Source organism: Pleuronectes platessa, chromosome 1, assembly GCF_947347685.1.
Source record: "Pleuronectes platessa chromosome 1, fPlePla1.1, whole genome shotgun sequence".
Taxonomy (NCBI): Eukaryota; Metazoa; Chordata; class Actinopteri; order Pleuronectiformes; family Pleuronectidae; genus Pleuronectes; species Pleuronectes platessa.
In genome coordinates, this window is record NC_070626.1 from 11,413,536 (window position 1) to 11,428,653 (window position 15,118).

A 15,118-nucleotide genomic window follows, 5' to 3' on the forward strand; every position below is an offset into this window, starting at 1 on the left:
TCAGAGAATATTTCAAGGATCTTGATGAAAAAATCCAGCGTGTTTAGGTGACTGACATGTACGATTGTTTGCATTTTGGTGCCTATACCAATACAAATCTAAATGAAGTGAATTTAAATGTGGTTTCAAGAGGGGTATTTTCTCTACCCCGACTTTAAAAACTCCTTGTTTGTGGATCAAAGGTAAATCGAACCTTGAGTCTTTGCTCTTTCACATCACATCTACTGTAGCAACAAGACTTTGTTAAGCCAGTAGCTACGTCAATAAATTGGACAGTTCGATTTTTAACACTTATTGGATGACGTGACAATTCCTGTTGTGTTATGGCACTGGCTGTTACTGTACCTGGGTATGGACAGCAGGCGAGTCAATAAGGTCGGTTGGCATCCTTTGGCCGCTTTAGCTGCACCTTCAGCCTCTTCATGCCTATCTGAAACCCGTTCATGGCCTGGATTGCGGCTTGAGCACTGGATGGATTATCAAAACTCACAAAGCCTGAGACAAGAACGCAAAATTGCGAAGAGAGAGAGGTGGGGGCATGGAAAAATGGAAAAATTGGACGGCACATAAAGGGAGAAGAATGTAGAGAGATGAGAAAGAAACATGAAGAGAAATGGAGGACAGAGATGGGGATAAAAAAAATAAAAGAGAAATGAGGAAAGAAGAGGGAAGAAGAAGAAGAAGAAGAAGACCCTTTTTAACTCTCAACAATGATACAACAATAGGTCTTTGTTTTCTCTTTTCTACAGATTAATTGAAAATATCTGAATTAAAGCGATTACATGAAATACAACAATGGCTAATAACACAGATATTAAAAGAAAAGAGGAGCTATTAGAATTACAACTTGAACGGAGAACAAAAAGAAGAAAAACATGAAAAGGTGTTAAAAGATTAGAGGGAAAAAGGGAGTCTCATGTTGTGTGTGAATTTGTGGAGGAAATCAGAGTCTGTAAATGTTACCCGGCTGCTGAAAAAGTGGCAGGTCTGTGTGTGTGTGTCTGAATGTGTAATTCCATGTGCGTGTGTCTGACTGAGCGTGTATCTGAGTAAAGGGCACGGGGGTCGTGACAAGATGCTAGGAGCAAGGTGTGTAGGACGGAGGTGCCTGCTGCTCTGAGTTATCACCTGGGTGTCGGGGCGGAATGAGCCCACAGCCTTCCACGCCAGGACTCCATGCCTGCTCTTATCAGACACCTCAGTGATTGACGGCCCAAATTTTCCGCCTGCCAGCTGATTTGATCACACCGCTATGGGTCCAATTTAATTTGGGGGGAGAGGGCAGGCTTTGTCAGAGCGGGTGAGATAAGGCAGCTTCTTTTACAAACCCTTTAAACAAACTGAGCAGGGAAGGGCCTGTCAGTTGGCAGTGATCCCCCCCCCCCCATCTCCTAATCTTACAAACATGCACACACGCTCCCACTATCCCTGGCTTTAATGAATCTCCATACCTCACATTTACATCCACATGCCAAGACGGTGATAGGAAGCTGGGGGTCAAGGCACAGGAAAAGAGGAGAGGACGCAGGAGAACGCGCTGCAAACTTTAAGCACTGGAATCCGTGTGTACAACAATAAAAGCAGAATGGGATTTTGGAGCAGGTCTCCTCTTACGGCTGTTTTTCTGGAGAGAAAGTAACCGGCTGATATTCCATGTCTTTGATGCAGCACAGACTTTGAGGAGCTGCACGACTCAATGCTCCAAACGCTACTAGTGTTTGAGGTATGGCTCTCACCGCAGCCATCCATATCAGCAGAACGACTGTACACATTCTAATGTTATGCATTTTTAATAGAAAGTGGCAAACATTATTTGGGTGAAAGTTGGGAAAAAACAAGTTTAGGGCTGAGAAGTAAAGAATGATGCACTACATAAGTCTCACAATGCTGTGCAGAGAAAGAGCTATAATAAATTATTCTATGCACTAATGATGTCTAGTACTATGAAAATTGTTTTCTGTTTAATGCAGGGTGGCTGTAAAGTAGAGGTGAGTTTTTGGGAACAAAGCAAGTAAATGTGATCCATTGAAGCTTCTTAGAAGTCAGAAACTCTCAAGTGGAGCTCTCAAAAGTAGAGTAGTGCTGCAAAATGTTTAGAGGATGAATTCATTTTTATGCACACGCCTGCGACAGCTATAGTGGCCAGACAAATTATGTTTTTGTTAGTTCATCAGTCCATACCATTCTTGTGAATATGATATCTAAAGAACAACTTCAGGCAAATTTGGTAAAAACTTCCAGTCAAGCTGAATAATTAAGTGATTAGATATTGGTGGTCAAAGGTCACGTCCACTGTGACCTCACGAACCACATTGTTTTATGTCTTGTGAATGTGACATCTTAGAAACTTGCAAATCTGGATTGGGTGGTCAAAGGTAAACAATTAAGGCCACTGTAAATGTTATCTTAAGGATGCATGGGTAGAACCCTTCGAATTCGGCACAAATGTTCACTTAAGACTCACGGATAACTGATTCGATTTGGCATTTTGAACATGATCTTTTAAACATGATATTTCAAGTCTGCCTTGAGGTTTATTTCTTCACATTTTGTCCAGTTGTCACTCGGACTCAAAGATCAAATGAAAGGATTTCAGTGGTCAAAGGTCACAGCGACCTCATAAATGGTATGCAGACTGAAACTGCACTGGTTGGCAGAGGCATATAACTGCAGGGTGAACAGATTCTACTTTATGTGTATTTTAATTATTATTCTATTATTTTATATATGAGAGTTGATACAATTGTATTTTCCTCTGTGGCTCTAGACTTAAAAAGTATTAAATTCATTCCGAGGATGGTGGATCTTAATAAATGTATGAAATGTGCTGCTGAGACAAACCTTAACAGGCAACTTTGCCCGACTTTAAAGTCAGAAAAAGAAAAAAAGGAAAAGAAAAATGACTATGGAAAAAAAGAACAGCAGAACAAAAGGTAAATCCTGCTTTCAGAAGCCCTTCAGTTATATTGCATCACTTTGTGTGTTTTTTTCCCCACCGTATCTAAAAAGCAGAGGGTTTTCCTATTTTAGGTGTGTCTTTCTGTTCTCGACAGACCTTTTGAAATCCATTTCGAGCTAAATCCAACTAATTCCTTTTAACAAGGTGAGCTTTGATCACTTTTAAAAGTCAATATTGAGTGACTAAACGCTGAGGATTAAGACTAATGTTATTCCCATAGAGTCCCAGATTAAATTCACACATATAGCTCTTAAACTGTCAATGGTGGATAATGTGAACTTTACATTTCAATGAGTCAATAAAGCACAACACAGGCTCATACCACAGCCCGTTAATGTGTGTACAGGATTTAATGCTAAAGATGAACACAGAGTTACATCACCCTTGTCCTACATGGGTTTAAAGCAGGTTTCTGTGTCACTTGTCATCCTAATTTATGATAAATTGGTTTGGGTTAAATATTTCAGCAATCCCTAGATCATTCTTCATCTCACCTGCACTATTTAATACCACACTCTTTCACATATTCGTATCAATTTTATCACCATAGAGAAAAACCTAAACTAAACAGACATCTGTCTGAACTGACACTGATGCCTCCCTGCAGAGAATACTCCAAATCGTAGGCCAGATACTCTTACTTTAGGAATACGCGTCAAGTGCTGCTCCAGTGACATTTTCGTCATATTGGAATTTCTAAGCTTTTCTGTAAACACTCACTCACTCATTCGAAAAGTGATGTCTGATTAACTCAAAATCCCCAAATCTACCTGTGCTGTAGAGGAATCAGGCTGCACATGCACAGCTGTCTCTGTGGAAACTCAAAAGAACCATTGTAGTTCGGTTAGCAAATTGCTAAACAGTATTTAATTTAAATGATCAATTCTAGCTGAATATTTACCATGCTGTAAGTTATTGTATTTATTTAACTTTTAGAGGTACAAACATGCGATAAGTGTTAATGGCAATATTAGCCTGTTTGCCATTTTTTTTTAATAAATGATCAATTTAATAAAAATAAATGCTGGGTTTATTTTAATAGACACTAGAAAAGTTATAATCTTTTTTTTTTTTTTTCTTCTTCTTCTTCTTGGAATACACATACCAGTGCTTTCGAAATGATCTCAGTTTATAGTTAGGACTATGTGTTGGTTTTCCCATGTAAAGCACTGAAATGAGCGTTAACTAAGTATTTGCTTCACACCAGCGTGAGCAAGGCCAGGTTTTATACATTTCTACAATAGACAGTTTATCAGCCTATCCATCCTTTTTTATCAGCCCCTTTATATTATGTACATCAAGTTTATATACATACATGTCTACTACACCCAAACCATTGAGTTTAGACCTGATGTCATGGTTCCATCAGGTCTAAACTCACACAGTTTTAAGATGACATGATCTAAGTTCTTAGAGGGATAATAACTTTTCCCCTTTAATGCGCAGCGTCATCTTACTAATTTGTTAATGTCGTACAAAGGAGCCCTGGGGCATCTGCTATGAAAAAGGAGGGAGAAATTATTAAAAAAAACACACACACATAAAAGATTCGTGGGTTAATTTGATGTTTTTCAGCCAAGATCTTAATTACAAGCCATGGAAAATAAGCCGGTGAGACTGATGAGGTCACCGCCCCTTTGTCCTTCCCCCTTGGTGACTGAGGGATAGTGATAGCAAGAGGCATATGTTTATAAAGGAGCCGACAGAGGGAGAGAAAGTGAGAGACTGTCCTTAGAGGGACAGATATAGACAGAGAGAGAGAGAGAGTGGGGGAGGAGAAAGGCTCATAGACATGGTATGTTGAAGAGAAAGTGAAAGAAAGCCAATGCTGCATGGGACTCTCTGTCTCTCTCTCTCTATCTCTCAGTGGCTGTCTCCTGGGTGCTGCTGTCCAACTGAATCAACAGCAAGGCCCACACCAGTCTATTATTATCTCTTTAAGCTCATGGATTCCACCTGCACCGCCTCCAACCTGATGAACTGGTTTGCTGTGTGGGAGGCGAGAGAGGAGAAGGGGGAGATGGGATGCTGCTGGGTTGCCCAACTGGAGGATTGTTGGTGAGGGGGTGTCTGGGAAAATGCTTTCCTCTTGGGTATAAAGGCGGCTAGAAAGGGGGAGATGGATACTGATTGTATTAGGAGTGGTGTGATGGAGAGGGTGATGAACAGATGTGTGGAGCAAGTGGCAATTGTGAAAGGATCTGGGGTCAGTAGCCAGACGAGGGCCTCATTCATTGCAGAGCATCCACCCCCCCAACACCTCGCTCCCCGCTTGCCCTGCCGCCCCAGCCCCACCATCTTGTTAGATATGCCTGTGTGATAAAGCCAGGGAGTGTGTGTGCATGTCCCTCCTCACCCCCCCTGCTCAGTGGCATGTAACGGCACCTTTAAAATGTTAATTGCAACTTGATTAGGATAGACACTGGGAATAAAAGCAAAAGCAAACACTAATTGCAGGAAAGCAACAAGAGGCATGAGATGATTGCCAAACACAGCCCCTGTGGGACTTTGTTCATTTAAACAATGTCTTTATTTTCTTTCTTTACTCCTTTTACTCTTCTTCAACGTCAATTTTCGACTCACCGAAACATTTGCTCTGATTGGTCGCTCGGTCCACGAACACTTTGGCGGAGATGACGTTGCCGAAAGGCAGGAACATTTGCATGAGCTCCGCATCTCCAAACTCCTGGGGCAGGTGATAAATGAACAGGTTGCAACCTTCTGGCCCTGGTGATGAGAGAAAGTCAACATAAACACGAGATGCCTAGGAGCGAGCGAGACTGACCATAACAACAGTGGTGGACATTTTTTACTTAAGCATTACTCAATAAAGCAATCAAGACATAATCAAAGGAACATTTGAGCCATATGGCATTAATATTAGTTTTTATAGATATTAAATTTGACTTGATAGTACATACAGTATTCACACAGGCTGTTCGGTGAGCTCTTTTCATGGTTTCCATTCACATTTCCCACAACAACTGAATAGATAGGTGACACCTTCCTAAATCTAATTATACAGTCAAATTTGACTATTTTCTCAGAATCCGTTCTGCAATCGCTGTGCGCACATGTAAACAGCCACAGAGAAACATAGACAGGAGAGATTAGAGAGAAAAACAGTGATAAAAACAGAGAACCACAGATTGAAAGAGAAACTTTGAGACGGTTATACTGAGATAGAGAAAAACATACAGAGAAAGACAGAGACGAGGAGGAAGAGGCAGAGCACGCATTAAGACATAAGCCAAGTGTTTGCCCCAATTACTCTGTGACAGTAGGACTGTCTTCCAATCTCTCTCCATCCCTCCACACTCATCCACCCAGCTGCCACATATTGTACAGCCCAATCTGGAGAGAGGCAAGAATGAACTGGAGGGAGACGGAGACAGAAATGGAACCATGGACAGACAGAGAGAAAAAGAGAGGGAGAGAGATGTGATGGACTCGCGGACAGTGTGCGTGCAGCTGGCAGCCCGGCCAGCGTTCTCTCCTGTCTCATTGCTCAGGGTGATCGCGTGACGAGATGAGACCGGGGCTGGTGAGAAGGCTGATAAGACGGCTTCAGTGGTGGCTGGCTGTAGTGCTGCTATGCCTCAGAGAGATAGAGGATGCACACGCACACACAGGTTGAGACAGTGGTGCTATATATATGGTTATATATATATCATTTATTCTATTTATTTAAGGATGAATCTCAGCTCCCTCCTAAAATCCTTTTACAGAGAGATGCATCGGTTAAATTCCATTAAAAATATCTGTATATTTCGATTGTGTTGAAATTGTGTATCTAAAGCTCCATCCACTGTAGGAAAGTGCGAAGATTCAAAGTGCAGAATGTACATGTTGACAATTTGATCTGGCTGCATCCATTATACAGACACACTGGTTGTATGGCTTGTTCACACAGCTTCGGGGGAGAATTAATTATGTTATGATTCAAGTATGCAATATGTGTACATGTTTCTATTTTAAAGCAGAGGCAATATTACAAATAAATGTCTGTTTACAGGTCACAGGCAGTGCTACTTATACTGAGCCTTGTAGGGCTCCAGAGGCAGCTGTGCACAGTCTGATAAATTACCTGAAATGATGTAACATGAGGTAACATCAGCAGCGGCAGTGATGACTATAACTGCTAAAAATCTGTAGCCATGCAGTTAGAAACAAGTGAGCTTACCCGACGTCTGTACAACTACCATAACTCACCTGAATTAGGTTAGGGTTGCATTTGGGTGAAGCAGTTACCAGATTTTGACAAAGTAGGTTATACGATATACTATCCACTGTGAATCTGAGTGCAACGCTAACTTGCTATTTTTCCCATACATCGTTAATGTCATATAACATAAAGAGTGTTTTGAACTTTAAAATTAAGAATGACATCAATAAAGCTTAAAACTACAGCTTAGTGTTCTTCTTTTTCCACTTTTGGCCATCCTTCAAGCAACCACTGACATTTGATGATGATTGATGGTCGAGATTTGTTGCCTTGTCATTTTGAGTAATCGCTTACAGCTTTGGAGCCATTTTGCCTTCTATAAATGCGCAGCAATATATTGTCTGTAGCATATATACTTGTTTTTCTTTCTGTTGTGAAATATGTAAAGGCCTAATATAATGGATGCATATCATGGTTAAGTATATGGTGATGCATTGCACCCACCTTTACACTCTCCATGCGTAGACCTTTTACTTTTTAACAGGTAATTCATTTACTGTATTGATTAAAATTTAAGGCACATACAGTTTATCCACAAGCACTTGACAGAACTGCATTACTTTGGCCATAATGTACACGGTATTGATGTTTATCGCTGTATCATACTGAAATGCTGCTGTGCTGCCTCCGATGCTCAGTTGAAATGAAAAGGACAAATATTGTCAGATAGTACAGTCAAGATTCGTCTTGTTGAAATTATTCTTTAAGATTTGTGAGGATTTTCTTTGTTGATGAACACACACACACACTGGCTGATAGAATACATTGTTGAAATTGTCAGCTTTCAGAGGGAGGCTGAAGCTGAGGCTTGACTGTGCCTGTATATTCAGGTGTAGGTGTCTCTTTTTAAATGGCAGAGCTGCACAGTGTGGCAGTGGACTGAGACAGACTGGGAGAGCTGCCAAAACTCAGAGGAGGCCAGAACTCAGACAGGCCACAGGCTCAACCAAGAATAGCTGTGTGTAGTGTGTGTACTCCTGTGCGTATGTGTTTGACTTTGTGTGTGTTTGCATGACCACGACTTCTATCATTTAAAAGTGAACAATTAAAATGTTCCGAGTGAGCAGAGAGAGATTGATGCCGACATCTTAGGATAAGTTAAGTTGTTTCCGACATGAACTCTGGAGAATGTCAACTCTCAATTGGCTCTACACTTTTACACATGAACAATTCAGAGGAGACACGTCTGGCTGTCTTTCTAGGTTGACAACACAGTCGGTGCCTGTATGTGTAAGACACCTCTTTTTCATCCTAAAAATATTGGTATTCTTTTTTGTTTTTTCGGTTTTTGTCTTGTGCCCACTCACTGTATTCTTGAATGGGCTTATTCGGACATTCAGTTTTTACTGGAGGCTGGCAAGAAAACTCCAGAGAAAGTCTGGAACCTCTGACTTGGCCATTTGTGTTCTCACATATAGCCCCTATGGATAATGTAAGGAGATTATCTGGATTTGAATGCATTTCTGAAGGCAGCTTTAAAGTAGCTAGACTATACTCACAACTTTTTCTCAAGGCCCGGTTGGAAACATTGAACTTCAGCGCTCCTATATCGAATATTCATGCAACTCTAAGCTGTCTTGTGAAATCATATAGATGAATAATTGAGACCGACAAATGGCGTCAAAAAGAGTGATTTACCATCACAGTATATCCTATGCTTTATTACATCTGATGCTGTGGCATAAGAAGGAACACTAGACCAAGAATGGTAATAAATGATTATGCATGCAGCTAATTAATCTGATGAATATTTATAACCACTTAAACACATTGTAATGGACTGATTAAGCAGTCCAACGTTGCGAGTTAGAATTAGTGCAGTTTTTGAATAATGACAGAGTAACTTTCCATCTCACTGCTAATGTTCTTCTCTTTAAATGGGAAACCTTTTTCTCACATTTTCCCTAGCCAGTTTTTCCCCTCCCTCGCTAATTCAAAGCAGCGCAGCTACATTAGAATGGAACATGGCAATTATCACCTTTTATCTTGGGTGGGCGCGCTCGCTCTTACCTTCCCTCTGTTGCTGGGGAATGATGGTTGGTTGCTGAGGGAACGCTTGGCTGATTGGCGCATAGGCGGCAGGGTAGGCTGCTGTTACAAAGGGAGAACCAGAGTGGAATTTTTCATATCGCCATTTTTATATTTAACACAACACAACTTCAAGTCATTATTCCATAGTGTTCATTGGCGTCCTCTAGACACTGTATAAATAAATTGCATTATGACTTAGAGCCCGGACTCATTTGTCTGGTGGATCACTGCACAAAGAGTACAGGGAAATGGAAGTGGAGTGCAGTTCAACTGGGCAGACATACAAAGAAAGACAGGGAGACTTAACACCATGTTATTATCAGCAGATATCAGGCACTATGCAGTGGTGTGAGCGGTGTATGTCATCTCTCATGTAGGAGGCTACGGCAGGTTCATACCCTTGTGAAGTACTTTTGGAATTAAGACTTTTTGTGTGGGTGTATAATCAAGTCAACTGAAAATCCTTTTAAAATTCTAATGTAAAGTAGCCTAATCCGGGAGGAAATTGGCTAGCCGTCTGGCTATCTCTACCTGTCATAGTGTCTACTGATGTGACAAACAGAGCGGGAGAGGGTAGAGGGGAAGAGACAGATTGAGGGAGTGAGAAAGTGGAGGAGGTAGGAGAGACAGATCACCTGCGTAGTGCTGGACACCGGCATAAGCCTGTTGGAGAGGGTCGGTCACAGTTGGACTCTGTGCTGCAGAGACGGGAAGAGAGGCAGAGAGAAGAGGGTTAGAGACAGATACAGAGGTAAAGAAAGATATCGAAAGAAAGTTAAAGAGCGAGGGAGAATTTGGCTTATCTGCAGAGAATCATCAGGGCCTGAGACCACACAGAGAGCAGGAGAAACATGGCTTGTCATATCTCTCAGTTCTTCAAAATGCTTGTTTGCCCCAGATGTTTGCATCAAATATTAACAACATGCCAAACAAACCACTTTGTAGTTCATTACAATTGCAGCTGCCTGTGCATAATGCAGAATGAGGAATGCACGTCTGTCATTTCTTCAGGAATCGGTCCCAGACAGCATTAAGAAGCCGAGGACGGGCTGAGACACATCAAATTAGCTGTAATGGACTGATGGATGAACTGATGGATTTATCATGATACTGGGGCTGGCTGCTCAGAAATCTGCCGAAGACGACACTGATTAACCCTCAAGCGTTAAAGACTTCGGTTCAAATCAGAAAAAGATATTGTGCGAGTGCGAAGTAAAAAGGTCTCTGCTCTGATTTAGTTTGTCATGACTTACAAGTTGAACTTGTATTGTTGCAATTAGGTACACTCCTTTTCAGATCAAGCGCAATACTCGAATCATCAAACATTCATAGATCACCATTGGTACCAGCAGCTAAGCGTACGATGGAGTGTCAGGGTTAGAGCGACTGTCTCATGACAGTGGATGGTACAAATACATCTCATGTTCCTTTTATGTAAAACCTTTATTTGCTCACCTGGGTAAGGATGAATACCATTGGTGTAGATGGTCTCAGAGGTGGAATGACCGTTGCTCTGAGGCGGGAGGGCACTGAATCCGTTGACCCCCATCGGGTTGGCTATGCTGGACACGGCTGTGGCAGAGAGGCCTGGGGGTGTGCTGGTGCCTGCAAATAGTGACAGTCATTATGGAAAATGCAGGGTGCACGGTACAAGAGAGGTATATTTTTAATACAGAACATTTCCTCACAATTGTAGTACTGTACAGCAGGCACGTAATGGGTCCTTATGAGCACCAATGCGTATCTTTTGACCCAACATAAATGTGTTGTTTGGTACAAACTGGTACCAATTCAACTGGAACTAAAAGTACAGTTGCTTAAATCAGTCAAGGTAGCAAACCAATGTAGGTGTGGATGAAGGGTGGATCTGGGTAAAAAGGTTTCACTCAGACTTCCTGGATATATTCTCATTATTATACGCCTGTTTAAGCTATATTTTTGGCTCTCTGTGTTCATAACTGCACTTTTGAAGATATAAATGTGTATATTAAATTCAGAAGCCTGAGCCTCTTCTTCTAACCACCGTTCCACCTTGTGTAGATATTCCAAGTACGTCACCTTGTCATTGCCCCTTTGTGCTGATGGATTTTTATTATTTTTCTAATCCAGGTGAAGGGCATTTAGGTCTTGTAGGATTATGTTTGATGGGCATTACCTAGTGTATGTAGGCCTTGTGGATTACAAATGCCAGGTACAGCATCAAGCCTCTTTTATTTAATACATTTGCTATGACCCTGCCTCCAGGCAGCCTGGCTACTTAGTGTCGAGCCTTCAAAGCTCCTCATGACAAGGACCAAAAAGATAGTTCAGACTGGGGTCCAGGATTATCTCCCACAAATCTTTGCTCTTATATTGTATAAGCCAAGGACTCTGCATCCAAAGTCATCGGATTGGCTGCGTTCCCAGAAAACACACACTGTCACAGAGACACAGGGATAGAGAGCGACGGACAGAGAGGGAGAGAGAGCGGAGGAGATAATGAGACAGGAAAAGACTATAATGTGGATGCCAACGAGTGTCAAGGAATGCTGTACATCTTCTCCCATCATGCTTCACTCAATACATGGCCACACTTCCTTTAATTCAACACTGGCACTGTCTGCTTCAGTCCAGAATAGCGAGCATACATCTTAAAAAATGTAACAAGGGCAAAAGTAGAAAGGCCTTGAATGAATACATTTGTACTGCTTCTATAATTCTTTCTAATGATGAAAATGTCTCCAGGTAGCGGTGAGAAATGGAAAGAGGAGTCCTGCATGCCAGTTAGTGTATGTGTGTATGTGTGTACCTGAGGACGGTGTCATGGGAGTAGCCACCAGGCCGTTGACATTGAAAGCTGCCATTTGCTGCATCTGCGCAGCGGCAATGGCTGCCATGGGGTTCAGGTAGGACCCTTGTGTAGCTGCCATCAGGGCTGCTTGCTGTTGCATCATCTGCTGTAGGATTAAAGAGCAGTGGGGAGGAGAGGCGAGTGAAGGGATGGAGGGGTGGACAGAAAAGGAAAGGAGGGTGAAATAGCCGCAGGACCAGAACATGTTTACTCTCACATCTCTGTTTGCTTGGCCCATGCCTTGTACTTGAACAGAGTGGTCTGTGTTGCCCTGCAGCGCTGCTTCCCGGCAACACTAACACCGCTTTGGTCCTGTGCTCATTATACTGACACACTATAAAAGCTGGGATAACTTTAGCGAGCTGGAACTGTATATCTATATGCAATGTATATAAGAGTGTGTAAGAGAAATGGGGGGCCGCGGTGGCAGAGTTAGTGGAGAGATTTTGCGTGAGCGGGCGATTCTCACCTGTCAGGGTGAGCTGTTAGCTACTGTATGAGTGCAAAATCTCACAGACTCTCATGTGTGAATATGAAGAGGGGGTGCGGGAGAGACAAGGGGTGTGGATTCCTGGTAATGACACGCACCTTTTTGAGTGTAAAAGAACACGTGTAAGTAATATAAGCAATGAAATGTTAAGGAGGCAAGTTCTGGTTGGCAGTTTAAATTCAAAGACCGAGTCAGGAAATGTGAGAATGGAAAATGAGTGTGAAGTGGATGCTTGCAACTGTGTGAAAGTAAAACAGTGTAGCGCTGAGCATACATGATAAGCAGCTTCCCTGGACAAATGAAGGGATAAAAGAAAAGACACGATACAAAAAGAAGTGCAGCATTTTCAGTTAAAGCCTGTGTAAATCTGGACTGCAACAGCTATTTAATGGTGTGAATCACTTAAAGCGTTGTTCTCTGGGAGTGTCACATGCCTGGTGGGAGAGATTGTGAGTTCAAACCGCAAATCACAACAGTTTGTGTTATTCTCTTTTAAAAGCTCACCGTCTCCTCCCCCGCCGGGCTGAGACTTACAGCATGAGAGTAGGCGCCATAGGCCCCAAACTGGATGGTCATGGGACTGAAGATGCCGAGCTGGCCTGCCATCTGGTGCATCCTACGCAGGGTCCTTTCCTTATCGGTGTCTGCAAACTTGACCACCAGACTGGACGAGGCACCCTAGTGGGACACGTATTTTTTACAAGGTTAGTAAAATTGTAACCAAACATCAGTATTAATACCGGGTGTGGATTTGTAGGTTCAGGTTTGTACTTATTACAATCATCAAAAACTCTTTAAGGAACCTAAACATAAACAAACCTAGTGCATATGACTGAACAACTAAATGATGGCTACATAGTAACAAATCTGTGGAACATCAAAAGCATTACTGTGGATTCTTTGCATAATTGCAAGTCAGAAACAGCCACAAGGATTTATTTCTATAACTATATAACTGATTTCCAGTGTAAATAACATTTCAGCATTCACCGCCCAGGCCTGTATTTCTTAACTATGTAAGCCAATGGAACTGAATATGCACATTACTGCAGTCACTTATCTGTCAGTGTTTAATGGAAGAGAATTGTGAGTGATATTTGCTTTTGTGAACTTTCCAACTCTAGTGTAAACACTGGGAGTGAACTGTGATCCTAAGCAGATCCCACAGGAGTCCCAGTCCCCTACTGGTGAAGCTCCACTGAATACAATCCTGGGTAATTAGCTCTGACAAAAGCCTTCGGCATGTGGAGGGCAAAGTATTGACTAATGGCTCTGCCTTATGGCAGATATAGTTCCATATTGATGTCCGTGCTCCTGAGTTTGCATCCAATTAAATCATTTGAGAGACAGAGACCAGAGTCACTTCCTCATGTGACATCCAGGCAAGGAAAGAGGGAGGGAGAGTGCCTGAGTGTGAGTGAGAGACAGAGAGAGAGATATGAAGGATGACAAGGCGGCCAGGCAGAGAAAGCAGCTACTGACACTGTCAAGAGTACCAGGCTCATATTAATTACAAACAGTGTACTGGGAAAGAGCAGGGAGCACCACCAGGACAGAAGGACACAGGCACCCAGGGGGCAGTCAGGATATGATTAGTAAGATCATAAAAGCAAAGACACGAGGAGAGAAAGACTCCATAATCACAACTTGGATCCATCTCTCAAAAATCTCTCATCCTGACAGGGTCAGTACAACTTCAGGCTTTGATTGATATTTCCATATTTTCTTTGGGTATAGAAAAAGGAAACACTGGTGAACTGTAGGGCACGTAGTGACAGGGAAACTGACCAGTGTGGTTGAGGCTGCATATGGCTGTTTCTATGTGTACACCTGCTTCCTGTCTATTTTCCTTCAGTGTACAAGAAATCGAAATCAGCAAAGCTACACCGAATGCCTCCACAGGTCCAAGCAAAATGCTGCCATCAGACGGCACATTACTTAAGCAGAGCTACAGAATGCAAACAGGAAATCATAGAAACAAACAAACTTGTGCCCTGTGAAGTTGAATAATGCAGAACAAACACACAGCCTCTGTCTGTAGTTCAGCCTTACTTCATTTTAATTCATGCAAAAAAGTGTGTCCTTTTTTTGTAAAATATTCATGAAATTTTAAACAGGAAAAGTAGAGTGATAGTGCCATTGAGAGGGCAGTTTGCCGGGGTGGTCTAGAGCTTTGGAGTTTGGTACGTCATGGATGCTGCAGCAATCCTTTCAGAAAACATAGTTTGCTTAGTCTTATATATATCCCGCCTACACCTTTAGACATGTATTGTTCTTAGTGTAAAATCAATCATCTGAAGCCTTATCTATCTATTATTTATATTTTTCTCCTGTTCGAGTGAATCATTTTTATGTATGAAAAAACTAATATGCATGTACTGAATGTAAAAAGTAGATTCTTGGTCAGAGTTGGGTCTCTTTTACAAGCTATTTGATTAACCCATTTGAAAATGTGCCTGGAAATATTTTATTAACACAACCAGGAGAATGTGTTTGCTGCAGATAACTGTGCGAGAGAGGCTGGGGAATGAAGGAAGGCATCAGCATGCACCCCAGGGACAGTGCGTCTCAGATGGGATCCTA

At 42.0% G+C, this 15,118-nt stretch overlaps 1 protein-coding gene across 18 annotated transcripts in view; it reads right to left on the reverse strand.

Annotated features, from left to right (window-relative positions):
- Window positions 1-367: 367 nt before the first annotated feature.
- celf6 (CUGBP Elav-like family member 6) overlaps window positions 368-15,118 on the reverse strand; it is a 124,609-nt gene continuing 109,858 nt past the window's right edge. For 3 of the 18 annotated variants that reach the window (XM_053418752.1, XM_053418760.1, XM_053418727.1), the window contains 7 exons: window positions 13,070-13,213; window positions 12,004-12,148; window positions 10,671-10,820; window positions 9,851-9,913; window positions 9,195-9,275; window positions 5,543-5,686; window positions 368-495 (listed from right to left, as the gene is read on the reverse strand). In XM_053418752.1, coding sequence (XP_053274727.1) covers window positions 368-495; window positions 5,543-5,686; window positions 9,195-9,275; window positions 9,851-9,913; window positions 10,671-10,820; window positions 12,004-12,148; window positions 13,070-13,213 — 855 coding nt within the window. Of the gene's footprint in view, window positions 496-5,538; window positions 5,687-9,194; window positions 9,276-9,373; window positions 9,377-9,850; window positions 9,990-10,629; window positions 10,821-12,000; window positions 12,152-13,069; window positions 13,214-15,118 lie in introns of those variants that run through there. The other 15 variants (XM_053418806.1, XM_053418781.1, XM_053418812.1 and 12 more) reach the window with 11 other exon arrangements.